Source organism: Triturus cristatus, chromosome 1_2 (assembly GCF_964204655.1).
Source record: "Triturus cristatus chromosome 1_2, aTriCri1.1, whole genome shotgun sequence".
Taxonomy (NCBI): Eukaryota; Metazoa; Chordata; class Amphibia; order Caudata; family Salamandridae; genus Triturus; species Triturus cristatus.
Genome location: NC_140580.1, coordinates 255,354,504 through 255,368,573, shown reverse-complemented (window position 1 = coordinate 255,368,573; position 14,070 = coordinate 255,354,504). Strand labels below are relative to the sequence as shown.

General features: G+C 40.7%; 1 protein-coding gene across 5 annotated transcripts in view; it reads left to right on the top strand.

The window, feature by feature from the left end:
* GBF1 (golgi brefeldin A resistant guanine nucleotide exchange factor 1) overlaps positions 1-14,070 on the top strand; it is a 2,300,480-nt gene that overhangs the window by 65,476 nt on the left and 2,220,934 nt on the right. For all 5 annotated transcript variants that reach the window (XM_085603553.1, XM_085603551.1, XM_085603552.1 and 2 more), the window contains exon 2: positions 4,752-4,857. In XM_085603553.1, the coding sequence (XP_085459679.1) occupies positions 4,762-4,857 (96 nt within the window). In that variant the 5' untranslated portion in view covers positions 4,752-4,761. The remainder of the gene's footprint in view (positions 1-4,751; positions 4,858-14,070) is intronic.

The following is a 14,070-nucleotide window of genomic DNA, read 5'->3' as shown; positions in this document are numbered from 1 at the left end:
CCAGGCTTTTGCAGTGCCTCCTAGAGGGAAAGAAGTGGAATCTTAACATTTGGATATTGTATGGGTTGCATGCATCAGACTCCACCAAAATTGGAACTGTAGTCAAAGGAACATTCTTTCGAATGAAACTCTTAAAACAATCTTCCTGTTCTTAACACCAGAACATCCTCTATGCACCCCCCACCATGATGGTTCTTTCTTTCTTTTCTTTCTTTCAAATCTTTATTTTGGTTAATTCCAACCATAAAAGATACAAATAAAATTAACAATAAAATACATTCTTGATAAATCTAGTAACTTCAGAACAACGTAGAGGGGCAAATTGATCCATGGTAATTACCTGATCCCATTCAAATTCGCCAATAAAACCTATCTACATCAATACATATTTTTAAAAAATACATGTAAAAAGCCAGGCTTTCCTTTCCTTTTTTTTTTCCAAAAACCAAACATTTAAAAACATGACTTATTCCAGCATACAATTATTATACTGAGTATTTGATAGTTTTAATTTTACAACTAAATAACAAAACAGTATTATTGACAGCAGAGGGGAACACAATTCATCACTAAGGCAACCATTTTTCTAATGTGCAAGTGCAGAATGTTTCGCAGTTTAAGGTCATTAGTCCCCTAGTGGCTAAAATTTTAGTCCGACTTTATTCCTTATAAGATGTACATTAAATAGGAATCTGCTTACACTGAAGACGACTGTTTGTGACGTGTCTGTCTTAAATATACGTTCTGCCTCTTTGCAATGCCTAATGTTCAGGTTTTTACAGAGTGGTCTTATCCATTTTTTCCTAGCCGCATCATATGCAGGACAGAAGAGCAATATGTGTAGGTCATTTTCTACGGCCATTTTTGCACATACAGTGCACTGATCACCACTGTTGTCATGGCTTTTGCCCCATCTTGATTTATTAATATTTAGCTGCAAAACCCCGTACCTAAATTTCAAAAACAGGGATTTCGCTAGCTGGGGGCGCACCTCGTCTAAAAACGGTTCAAACTGCGCAGCATTTTTAAAAGCTAAGAATCTTAATGTGAGAGACCCCACAGAGAAATCATGTAGCACCCTGTCATTAATGTGTGCCCAAAATAATAGTTTTAGTTGTTTCTTGCAGGCCGAAGTTAATTGGAGGGGATACTCCCAATAATAGGAAACGCCCAACTTAGTCATCCATACTGCTACATGTTTGAACCAGGGGATCTCCTTACACTGATCAAAATTCATGATCTCTTCTAGACCCTCTCTATAATGAAGGAGCTCTGGTGTTGACCAAATTATCACCCAAAATAAGGGGGGTCTTAACAATGCATGATGGTCAGTCCGTTTAAGATTAAGATCCATGACCACTGGGATTAGAGGTGTTCTAGTAGGGATACTTAATAACTTCCGAATTAAATTATTTTCTCCCTTTTCAAAGGTACTTTTACAATAAGGCCCCCATATTTCCGCTCTGTTTAGGGAGGCTGATTGAGCTTTATATTTAAAAACCTCTAGTGCGGGGGAAACAGCTTTTGATGTACTAGCCCAATGTTTTTTTTAAAATTGGCGATGAGTTTTGGAGCAAGATTATTTTATTCTTTTCCATTTGCGGCTTCCAAGATAGTTTGGTATCCATTGTTATCCCTAGATAGTTAAAACTTTGCACGTATTCTAGTTTTTGATCTTTTAATACTAAATTCTTTTTAAAAGATTCATGAGGATTTATAGACATGTATTTTGTTTTACTGGAATTGATTTCAAGGCCTTTCGTAGTACAGTATACATAAAAAGAATCCACAAGACATTGCAGTCCCTTTGGGGTTTGCGAGATTAAGATGGTATCATCGGCAAACAATAATGCTGGTATTACTGCCCCCCCCCACCCCCCCCCCCCACGTGGGAGAATAATTTTGGGATATCGCTTACGTAGAGTGAGAAAAGCGTGGGTGCCAATACGCATCCCTGGCGTACTCCTCTACTACTGGTATTGCCTGAGTTAGTTCTCCCCTTGGTCCCCATCTTACTTTGGCAAAATTCCCTTAATGGAGCCTAATTAACTGTACAAGTAGTTCAGCCGGCACCCCTAAGCATTTTAACGTATTCCACAATAAGTGCCTGGGTACCAGATCGAACGCTGCCTTTAAATCTACAAAGGCAATATATAAACTGCCTTTCTTTACATTAATATATTTCCAGAATATACATGTAAATCTGAAAACTTGATCGACCGTGCTGGTTTTAATTCTGAACCCTGCCTGATATTTTGACATAACTTTGGTCTTCTCTATCCACTCAGTTAATCTATTTAAAATATGCCTGGCAAAAACTTTCTGTAGAATGTCGATTAAACTAATAGGGCGAGAATTTGCAGGATCATGCCGGTTACCCTTTTTAAAGATTGTCACAATCTCTGCCCCTTTCCACGATTCGGGTATTGGTGTGCCTGTAACTATTGAATTACATAGAAAATGTATGTATGGTCCCCATACCTCAGAGTCGTGTTTCAATAAATCGCCTGGTACTTTATCAGGTCCCGGGGCTTTCCCTCGTTTGATGGCCTCAATTGCCTTATTTGTTTCATCCAGGCTAAAATGCATATTGGCAGCCTTTGCGGCTAGCTCTAAGTCTTTAGTTAAGACAAGTTGGTTCCAGTTTGTATCTGAGTACAGCCTAGAAAAATGTTCAACCCATGTTTTCTCATCTAGGAACAGGTCTTTATTAGACCTGCTCATTTTATTCCCTTTCACTATCATTCTCCAAAAGCCGGCTTGATCTTTGGACTTGGCTGCATTTATTAGATCTGTCAAATTATCTTCCCATTCTTTTTCCGCTTTTGCGAGTGATCTTTTATAATTATATCTCTTTTCCATTACTGTTAATATGTTGTTGCTTTTAATTGCTTGGATTAATTCTGTCTTAGCTACCCGACAGTCTTTGTTATACCAAGCAATACCCATCTTGTTGTGCCCATTACCATCTCCGTTCCTTTCTTTAGGTATGTTACTTAATATCGGAGGTAGGGCATTTATCAAATTGTTGTGTAAGTCCAACACTGGGATTTTCTCAACTAGTAACTCTAGGAAGGGTGTAATTGTCTCAGCAAAGGTATTGTAAATATTGGTCATAGATCGAAAATTGCCTAAAATGTTCGGCCACTTAACAGCTCGCCTATTATTGCTTATTAGAAGCACCCCACTGGGTTAGATACAAAAAGTTCAGGCATTAACGTAAGCTTTAGAGGTCGATGATCGCTCTCAGATCTAGGGTCAATTTTAAAATCTACAACATATGACCAAAACTCTACAGAAACCAATATGTAATCAATATTGCTCCGCGAGCTACCTCTACAGAATGTATGTGCATTTGGCCTATCCGAAGGTAAGCGCCCATTACACGCTCTCAGATCATGACCCATCGTAAACTTCAATATTTAGGCCACTGCCACCGTACACTTTACCTCCCTATTACTTTCTAAAGCCGGGATATTGTTTGCCGTATCTTGTTCATCAAAGAGCTTGTAAAAACCTGTTACAGGTTCGAAATTACAATTGAAATCACCACCTACGATCATCCTCGATTTAGGACCTAAGCCATCTAAAAAGGTGTCCAACTGCTCTATTACTAGTGATTCTTTGTTGGTACGACTTGGTCTATTATAGATGTTAAATAAATATAAGTCTTCGCCATCCCTAGTAACCATTTTTAGACCCATCAGATCACATGATGGTATATACAATGGAACATTATCAATTTCGAGTGTAATTCTAATCCATATTACCAGGCCCCCTGATGGTCTGCCCCTTAGTGATGGACTAGCGTCCACACTGAATTTCTGAATGATACTTACTATAGTCCATTCACATTTCATGTATGGTAATTTTGCATATGCTGGGTTGAATGCCAGTTTTGAAGAAACTCATCTACTACTATGCTTGACATACAAATGGTTAGGTAGATCTCTGCGCCAGTTCCACAACTTAACCCACTTTGCTCTGGGGTATGCTGCTTGCTGGTGACTATCGCCTTGCAGAAATTGTTTTGTGCCTATGTAACAACTTTCCTGTGGACATCTGCAAGGCCTCCTCCATCAGTCTCTTCAGAGCTCAAAGTTAAATGCATCTCTTGAGTCACCTAAAAGTTCTAAAGTGCTTAAAATTAAAGCTTGCTTTTCCCATCCATGAATTGCCTCTTGATAAATATGGCATTGGTCCAATTCAAGAAGAATCAGGATACCTCCAGCACTCAATACTATCTTTGTGTATCCAGGAAGGATCAATGTATGTTCATCCGTTCGGCCCCAGTAAACTACTGGTAAAATGCTTGACCTTGAATTTGTGAAGTTCACTATGTCAAGGCTAGGGGAAATCCTTGTAACTATATATAGATACAAACCACCAAATCAAGTAAATTATGTGGTCAGTTCTGACCAGTGGAGTTTTTTTGTAACCACTGCCCTTTAAACATAACCTTTGTTACATTTTTGTCTTTCTACATTTGTGGTTTGGAAAATGTTGCAGTTCATAATATCCGTTTTGTTGTGCCAGCCTGCCTCCTTTTTGTCTTGTTTAGTCATTCTGTCTTATTAGTGCCTTATTTCCAGTAAGTGCCTGCAAACTTGTCTACCATTGCACAAACAATATTTTTATGTATTAGATGCAGATTTGGTTACCTAAACAGTCGTATTTTTAAATAATAGGCAAATATTTGAAAATGTACTTGTACACTTCTCTCTAATTTTGAGGTCTATTTTTGTTTCTAGTGTTGAGAGGATGGTGGATAAAAATATTTATGTTGTTCAGGGAGAAATCAGCATTGTAGTTGGTGCCATCAAACGAAATTCAAGATGGAGCACTCGCACCCCTATGGTAGGTAAAACCTGAGTTTTATATTCAAAATAGTTGAAAATTGACATGCATTTATTTTGAGGTACAGTACTAGAGGCATGGATTGTTTGTGCTGTAGCTATAATTGTTTCAGCGTTAAAGTCAATACAATATCAGTCATGGGGGTTTTAAAAATCTCAAGCCATTGATACCCACAATGTAGATTTTACTCTTTTTAATAGTTTAACCCCTTTCTGTGTGTTTGCTGTGATCACCGTGTCATTTATTGATTAAGGAATCTTTAAATGCATAGCAATTTAGTGGTAATAGGGAATTGCATATCCACAATAAATGTTTTTTATGAAATCTCCCTGCTCATTCACTGCAAACAAGGCATAGCATTTTTTTTAAATGAAATCCTGTTTCATAAATTATCGATTACATTCTCATTATTTTTTCATTGTTTCTGCTGCTTACTCAGCAGCTGACTGCTGGTGTGCTATGTCTTACCATTGATTTAATAGTTGAATACTGGTAAATTCTTGGTTGTACTCGTGTCACTTCCTCTTTCCCACGTGTGTCTGCATAGACAAATTGTGCCGTGCACCTGGCCTTTACACAATTTCATGTACCTCCATGAAATTTATTATATTTTTACTGTGAGACCGTCAATATTCTTCCATATTGATGCCTTAAAACAAGCTCGTCCTATTTAATTATCTTGTTATAGTCATTAATGTGCTTTAGTGGCAGATGAAGTCTTCGTAAAATCGACTCACAAGGTTTTCTTTCTAAATTAGTTAAACATCTGTGTTGAAAGGCGTCTATATGTATGTATTGCACTTTGGATATATTGCCCCTATAAAAAAAATGTGCTTTCACACCAAGCCTGGAAATGCCCCTTTCCCTTAGAGACAAAATCTGTGGAGTGCCTACCAACCCTGCTGCTAACTTGGGGACCCCATGCATCACTGAGAGCAAAACATTTTCGCACTCCAGGGACTACCGTTCCATCACTAGTTCGCAGTGGATCCATCAACAAATACTGCAAGCAAGATCCGTCCCCATCCTCCGTTACAAACTATCCAGATTTGAAAGACAGTGAGGAAAGATCATAATGGATCTCATCAGAGTGAGCAAATACAAAATGTTTCTGATCCTGAGCTGGGGCTGTTGGCTGAGCAGGTGACCAAGCTTCTTCACGATTTCATGGCCCTTCTAAAGTTAAACCCACCCTTGTTTGAAAGAGGAGAAATCCAAAAAAATCAAGTGTCTTCCTATACAAGGGACTCAAGGATGAAAAGAAAACAAAATGACTTCAAAGCAGACTAAAGGTCGTTTCTATTTAACACAAGCAGGAGACAATGGCCCCAGGTATAAGCCGTAGGGAGACAGAGTGCTTATTACCCTTGATGTATCTGTCATTGATGGCATCTGTAGAGAGTTGAGGCCAGGGACTCCTAAGAACGCACTGGTAAAACCTATGTTAAATGTGTCCATGTCGATGAGTGACAGTTCTGCACCATTCTAAGTGCCAATTTGGATGCATTGGCAGAGTTGGACCTCCATTATGTCTTCTTCCATACCGGAGTATGCTGGTTGATATGTGTAAGACTGCATATGACAGATTTCACCATTAGCCCATAATGAAAGGCTAGAATACCATAATGTGGCACAGGAATATCCTCTTAGAGTCTACTTTGGTACTGGACCTGATAGCTGTCCTGTGTCACTGTTGTCCAATTGCCCATCACACCTGTGTATAGTGAGGAAAAGCACATAGGGAAGGCAGTGGAATGTGTGCATAAGATGTTGAAGATTGTTTTGACAGATAAGGCCACAAAGAAGTAATTTGATAAGAAGGTGCCTGGTTTTCACATTTCAGCGTAAGGACTGGTATTAACACGCGCAGTGTTGTAGAAAAGAAAGGACATTCTCTTAATAATCTGCAGTTCTGCAAACTTCGATCTACCTGACCCCTTTTCTAGTAATTAGCTTTTCCTAACTATAGATAAGTCTGACAAATAACACCATCCGGTTTAATGTTGTCATCTATTTATGAAGAAAGCAATCTGCCAAAATCCAGTATGCTTGTATGAAATGGTACACCTGTGAATTGGTAAGCTGTGGAACCCCCTTAATTAGCAGTGACGTAAAGTAAACATTTACATTAAGTTCATCAGTCTCTAATGTGGCTTTTGAGGAATTCTGGCCTCTCTTCGTTATCCGACATCTTAACCTCATTAAAAGTTTGAGTACCTTAGTTCATGCATAGCTCTATTTAGGCCTTGCCACAGTATCTCAAAGGAGTGACATTTTGAGTTTGATTTGCTTTTCCAAAATCCTGCTTTTTCTTTTTTTAGCCATTGTCATACATATACTGGTGTGTTTTCTAAGACTTTGTTCTTGCATTGAACCACTTCTGGCTAAGCTTTACCTTTAAAACAGATGGTCTCAAATGTGTTATATAGAGTGTACAGGCATAGGGAGGAATGCAAAATGTGCTAGCTACTGTGGTAGAAAGTGTCAATGCCATTAAGGATGCAGAGTTTAGGTTTTTGCCTTATTCTTTTTTTTTTTTTCCCTTTGCTGCCTTTTAAAAGCTCCCTGAACATCACAGACTACATATCTCTGGATTCTATAAATTCATAGGGGAATTACATTACTTTTTCCTGGATTCTATAAATTCATAGGAAAACTGCATAATTCAATTGCAGTAGAACAAGGTGTAGGGAGTGAATGGCCTTGTCCTTCCTCTTTGAGCAGAACCTGCCTCTTGATATCTCACTGGCAAAAGGTTCAGCTCCTCGTCAGAGACCCGGGAGAAAACTCGAATTAAAACACCCAAATTCATACCATGATCACAGTAAAAACTGTCAAACATTGGAGTATTCTATTATCGAACAGTTTTTCAGTTACTAGATTGTAATATATTTGTATACGGAAACACAACTGAGTACCATGCCGGCCGAACCCTCTGTTCTCTAGTCCGATATAGAGACTGGTAGACCTTACATATTCTGTCACCAGAGCCCCCATTCGCTCCATTGAGGGAATGCGTCCTGCGATGCTGCCCAACAAGCAAGGCCTGTCGGAGGATGGGCATTACACAGCTTGCCCGGTGGGCTGTGTAATGTATTTTGTTTTCTTGTCCCTTCTTGGCAGTGGGGGACTGGAAAAAACACAAAGATCCTCACTTCTCGATAGAAATATCTCATATTGTGGGGTTCACTAGATTATGTTTTTCAGAACTAATTTAGTGGACAGCCTGTCCACCAAACTGCTATTACATTGAAAGCAACTGCCCTCAGATTTGTTCCTTTCAATATAAAGAGATGACAGCTGTGCCAGCTGTTGGCTTGTAATTTGGCAGACGGGGTACCATCAGGATGGTATGTCCTCCATTTGTCAAATGCTAAATCAGTCCCTCATACCTTATATTGCAGGCCGAAATCCAGTAAATAAGTTATTGGTAGGTGAGCAAATACTCGCCTCCGCGTTCCCAAAAGAAATTACACTTTCTCTCAAGGTAGCTAAGACGTTCTTCATCCTGTTCTGATACTGAAGGCAAGGATTATGTATTCAAAACTTGCTTAGCTCCAAGTAAACTACATTTACAACTGGCTTTAAGTAGAACCTCTTAGAGGTCTAGTAATTTTTGGCTAGTTAGTGTACAGCCTGTACAACAATGACTTTACCAGGCACAACCTTTACCACACAGTTTTTACAATGCAGGTAAGTACCACACAGGTAAGCACAGGCTATATTTTTTACCTTTACTACGCTTCCTTTATTACCCCTTACTGCACCATGCAGGTAATTCTTTTTATCACATAGCCTAATTTTAAATACATTTGATGGGGTGGGGGTAAAGTGCAGGTAAAGATAAAATGAGGTAAGGGGGATTTTAGGGTTGTGGGTGGGTAGTGAAAAAGGGAGGCAATAGTAATTTTAGGGTTTAGGGATGAGTAGAGGAATATTTCGGTAAGGGTAATTTTAGGGATTAAGGGAGGGTAGAGGTAAAGAGAGGTAAGGGTAAACATAGTATTTAGGGGTGGGCAGAGGTAAAGGGAGGTAAGGGTAAATTTAGACTTCAGGGAGGGAAGTTATGAAGGAGGATTAGGAGTTGAAAAATGGGGTGTGGGGGGTTTTCCTCCTACAATTAAACCAATTTAAGTAATGTTTTGGGAGTTCCTCTCCAAAAATTAGTGTGTGTGTCTCTCCCCCCCCCCCCTTCCCAAGACTAAACAAATGCTCACACAGGAGAGGCTGAATAGTGCATCTTTCTTCATCATAACCACAAGACGTGACCCATGTCACATTAATTGCCTAGATATAGACGCAAATAAATAAAAGAAGTACACCATACTGTGGAAGACTATGTAGAAAAGGGGGCGCCATCTGGAAGGGTAAGGGAAGGCAGTATCCTGTGCAACAATGCAAGCATAAAGCATATAAAATAAGGGATCTAGTATGCCACATAGGGTGAAAAACTGAAAATGTATGCCAATCGAACATATGAAAAACAGTAGCATAATGAAACAATAGTTATATCAGTCATACAAAGGTCATTCAAAGCTATGCCCTAGTGAGGCATCTAGTTGGGCCTGATTTGAATGCAAAATGGTGCAGTGCACCACCCATACTATGAGTCTAAATCACAGCCAAGTGGGCAGCAGATTGTAATGCACCTTCATGTCAAGTAAGGTGATGGAAGACGCTAAAACTGCACTTCAGTCATGCACCTTTATCTCCCTCTATTGACCGCCTTACACAAGTAAGAAAGCTACTGTCATCGCCTTAAATTCCGGCCCATCTATCATCTAAAACTAGTGTACCCAGATAAATAGTGTACAAGAGCAAACATTGAAAAGAAAAAATAGAATGGTTACATTATCAGGGAATCCCATAAAGGGATGTATTCACATGGACAAAAGTCGGAGAATATGAAATCATGTAATCCTCAGCTACTGATCGGCTCCCCCATACATGTGCATTCTCAGATGAGTTTCCAAGGGGGACAATCTATTCGCATATGCCGGAGAATAGCAAAAAGAATACAAATTACTCCTACTTCATGCATAACCAGTTGTTAAATAAAATGACAGTCTTAACTGTCGCATGGGTCTGTTGCGAAGACTGCTGTCCGAGGAAATGGGTAGGGAGCACTCACTGGTAATCCTCCTTTGTACCAAAATTTCCCTTCCTTTCTTCCTATAGGAGAGAAAAAAGGAAAAATAACAAGTGCCAGGATTAAAAGGGAGAAATAAATACCAGGAAGAGGGAAAGGAAAAAGGGTAGCAATCGACCAAGAATAACTGGAATTAATCCCAATATGTACTTAAAGCTCCTTCTATATTCCAGCCTTCTAGGTATTTTGTTTCAAGGTCAAAACCTTGAGTCAAGACGTCTCAGGCTGAGAATGCGATTGCCTCCTCTATATGAGTGTGGGGCTTGGGTCAGCTATAAAGTAGGCCAGTTTTCTCATATCGCTATAGTGCATCTCTCTGAAATGGCATGCCATTGAATACTCTGGATCTTTGTCGATGGCATGCATTCTTTTCTTAGCATAATGTATAGTGCTTTCTACATAGTGTTTCGTGTGTTCTGCTCTGTTAGAACTAAACTTATATACTTTGCATTTTTTGCAAGGAAAGATGCCTTGTAATTTAACCATTTTACTAGTGTCTTTCAGGGTAATATCACTGTGGACAAGAATGTGCCTTGGAGATCTGCTTCTCCTGTTGGTAGTGCTACGTTTATGCTCTAGTGTATAATATTGTCACTGGTTAGGGTCTGCCAGTTAAGCCTGAGAACCTTTTCAACCTGTTTGCGCTGATTCTTATGGGTGGTAATGTATCTAGCTTTATCCACTTTCTTCCCCAGTTCTCGTGGGTATGAACAGGATGCTTTCTTTGTCTTTGAGGGAAACTCTCTCAACTGCCCTCTTGAGCACCCGCTGTGGGTATCATCTCTCTCTGAACTTCTTCAATATGATAGCCTGTTCTATATTAAAAGATTCCTGGGAGATAGTTTCACCTTGCCCTGAACAATTCTCCGTAAGGAATGCTCCACATTGGAGTCTTGGAGTGGCTGCTTAGGCCGTGGAGAAGACTGTTGCCTGCTTTTGGCTTACGAAATAGTTTGGTGGTAAGGTGATCCTCCCTCTCCTCCACCACTACCACCACATCAAGAAACTCGATGGTGGTTGTGCTCATGCTGCAGGTAAAATCCAAATTAAGGGAATTCTTCCTGAGTTTACTCACCAATGCTTCTGCAGACTCTGTAGTACCCCGACAAATAAATCCTCAAAAAAGCAGCGCTATAGGATAGCATTCTCTGTCTAGTGCTGTGTTCCCTGTGAAGGAGGCCTGTTCTTCCCTCTTGCCCACAAACAGGTTTTGCATAGCTGGGGCGAAACAGGTACCCATCGCTGTTCCCCCTAATTTGGCGGAAAATGTTGCCATCAACCATAAAGATGTTGTTACTCAGGCAGAATCTTATCATCTCCAGTAACATTTTGGTATGTTGTAACAGATGGATAGGTCACATGTTCTGATGCCTTCATAATGTTGGATGGCAGTGTAAATTGAGCATACTTACAAGGTCATTAAGGGTAAGACCTTCCTTCCCACAAATGCCCTCGATATACAGGTGAAAGTCTTTGGTGTCTCTTATGTATGAGAGTAATGTGGAAAGAAAGTTCCTAAAAATAAGTCAATATACTTACTGTTTCTTAAAAACAGCCACACTGGGACTCTGAAGTCGAGCATTCCTTAAGGGGAATTGTTGAGGGCTAGGAGAAACTGTATCCTCTAGGAACCTTGTTAGAAATGGGGGTCTCTAGTTGGCAAGGGTTTGCACCTTTGTCCAAGTAAGGACCCCTCCTTCTTGTTAGGATAAGGAAGTTACACTCCTAAAATAACCCCTGCTCACCCCCTTGGTAGATTGGCACGAGCAGCCAGGCTTATCGTAGAGGCAGTGTGTAAAGCATTTGCACATAACCAACAGTAACACAGTGAAAGCACTACAAAAGGACACCACACCAGTTTAGAAAAATATCCAATATTTTTATATACTCGAAAAAAGACCAAAAACTATAAAGAATCCACAATACAGTACTTGAAAAAAAGATACTTTGCAAGCTATCTTCTAAACTGCAGAATTACGTCAAAAACTGTTTGTACGAGTTGGTAGCTCCGTCCGGGGCTACCCTGATACTGAAAACAACAGTCTGACAGTTTCAGACGACAGTGTCGATATAGGTCAGCAAAAGCGTGCACAGATGGGGTGCGAGCCGGTCGTGGCAACTGTCGCGGTTGCGTTGCAAAATGGAAGTGGTGCAGGGCGTGGTGTCTTCTCAATGCGGTGCAGGCATCGGCTCGGTGACGATTGTCCAGACGTCGTCGGTGGGACCAAGGCTTACAGTGCAGGGCGAGACGATGCTCGATTCGGTGCTGGCAGGTAGCGGTGCAGGCGACAGAGCCAGTTTGCGGGAGCTGGCGTTGGTCGGCCCAGACGGCTGTGTGGGACAAGGTGGTGAGGCGTGAAACTTTGAGTGGTGCCCCCAACCACGATGCGGTCATGGGTCTCGAGTCAGCAGCAGCGACAGCGCCGGTGAGACCAGGATGGCGAAGTGAAGCAAGGCGGTGCGGACTGCGGTGCCCACTGGTCACGGTGCAAGCAGCGGCTCGGTGGCGTCAGTCGTCATTGAGACCAGGGTTGCTGTGCGAGATGTAGACGGTGCGGTTTGCGGTGCCGTCGGGACACAGAGCCAGCGACTGAGTCGGTTGTGGTTCCCTTCCATGTGGCAACTGAAACAGGCCAACCCAACAAAGCAACAACACAGCAAAGGGGCAATACTTCTCTTGGCAGCTCTTCCAGCTCTTCTTCTTGACAGGTTGCTTGATTCCAGTGAGTTCTAAAGTTCTGGGGTCTGGGTCTCAGTATTTATACCCCAAATTCCTTTGTTCTCTCAGGCAGAGAGTGTCTGTGCTTAGTCCAAACCAGTTTGGTCCTCCCTGGTCATTGAAATAGAGCACTTATTTGAAATTCTAAATTTTATAAGTTGCATTATTAAAATCTTTCATTTTTGGTTAGTCAAGTTGCATTGTTAAAAATAAATAAAACCTAATGCATATGAAGGTGTTATCTAAAGTCCGACAGAAAGATGTTGTTATGACTAGAGGGCCCCCTTGGGGTTGAATTCCAGGGTAAAAAGTTCCATAATTTTGTAGGATCTTCAATTGGGAGCATACATGGTGATGTAGTAGTATGGTTCCCCAAAAATTATTATTTACGTCAATCGTTTCTCCAAACCCCAGAACATATAATAATCTTTCTTTCTATATATTTGGTTACTCCTGGGAGTGCTTGAAGTATGCTCTAGCTAGGCAGTCGGTCATATGTGAGTCGGTGATTTGTAACATGGCCATTTAACTTTATTTGCCTCCCTGTAGGCTCCAGTAAGCATAGTGCTCTACGATATGCTTACAAAGGTCAAAGAAAAAGCTTTATTCGAGCGCTATCTCAAACAATCAAAGCACAAAAAAGTAACACATAAATCATTACATAAGATGGACGGACTGACTGACTGACTGAAGGACTTATAAAGCACACTTATGCCGAGGCGTCTTGGCGCTGGGTGAATATGATGCAGACAACAACAGATCTTAAGACCTTGAAAAGAGCCAGGTCTTTATCATTTCCCTAAAAACTGCCCTATTGGATTCTAACCTGATTGTCACAGGGAGGGAGTTCCATAAGATGGATGCTTGGTAAGAGAAACCTGTTCCTCCCCATCTAACTCTTTTTGTTCTGGGGACATAAACCAATCCTGTATTGGCAGACCTGAGAGAGTGTTGGGGCTGGTATACAGAAAACAAGGTTTGAATGTCCGCAGCCCCTCCTCCGTATATAGCCTTGTGCAGTAGGCATAGGGCTTTAAAGTTCACTCTCTGACGGACTGGGAGCCTATGTAGCTCCTTAATCATCGCTTACGTCAAGTGGTGTTTAGGTAACCAAGTAGAACCCGAGCCGCTGCATTCTGAAGCGATTGAAGTTTTTTGATCTGTCCCTTGCCAACTCCCAAATATAGGGCATTACAATAATCGATTCTGGACAAAACCAGAGCTCCGACCACTGTTTTCCGAAGTGACAGAGGAATGAAGGGCATAATTTTCCACAGGATTTTTAATGTGAAAAAACATGCAGAGGAAACTTTTTTTAAATTTTTTTTTTTATACATTTTTATTA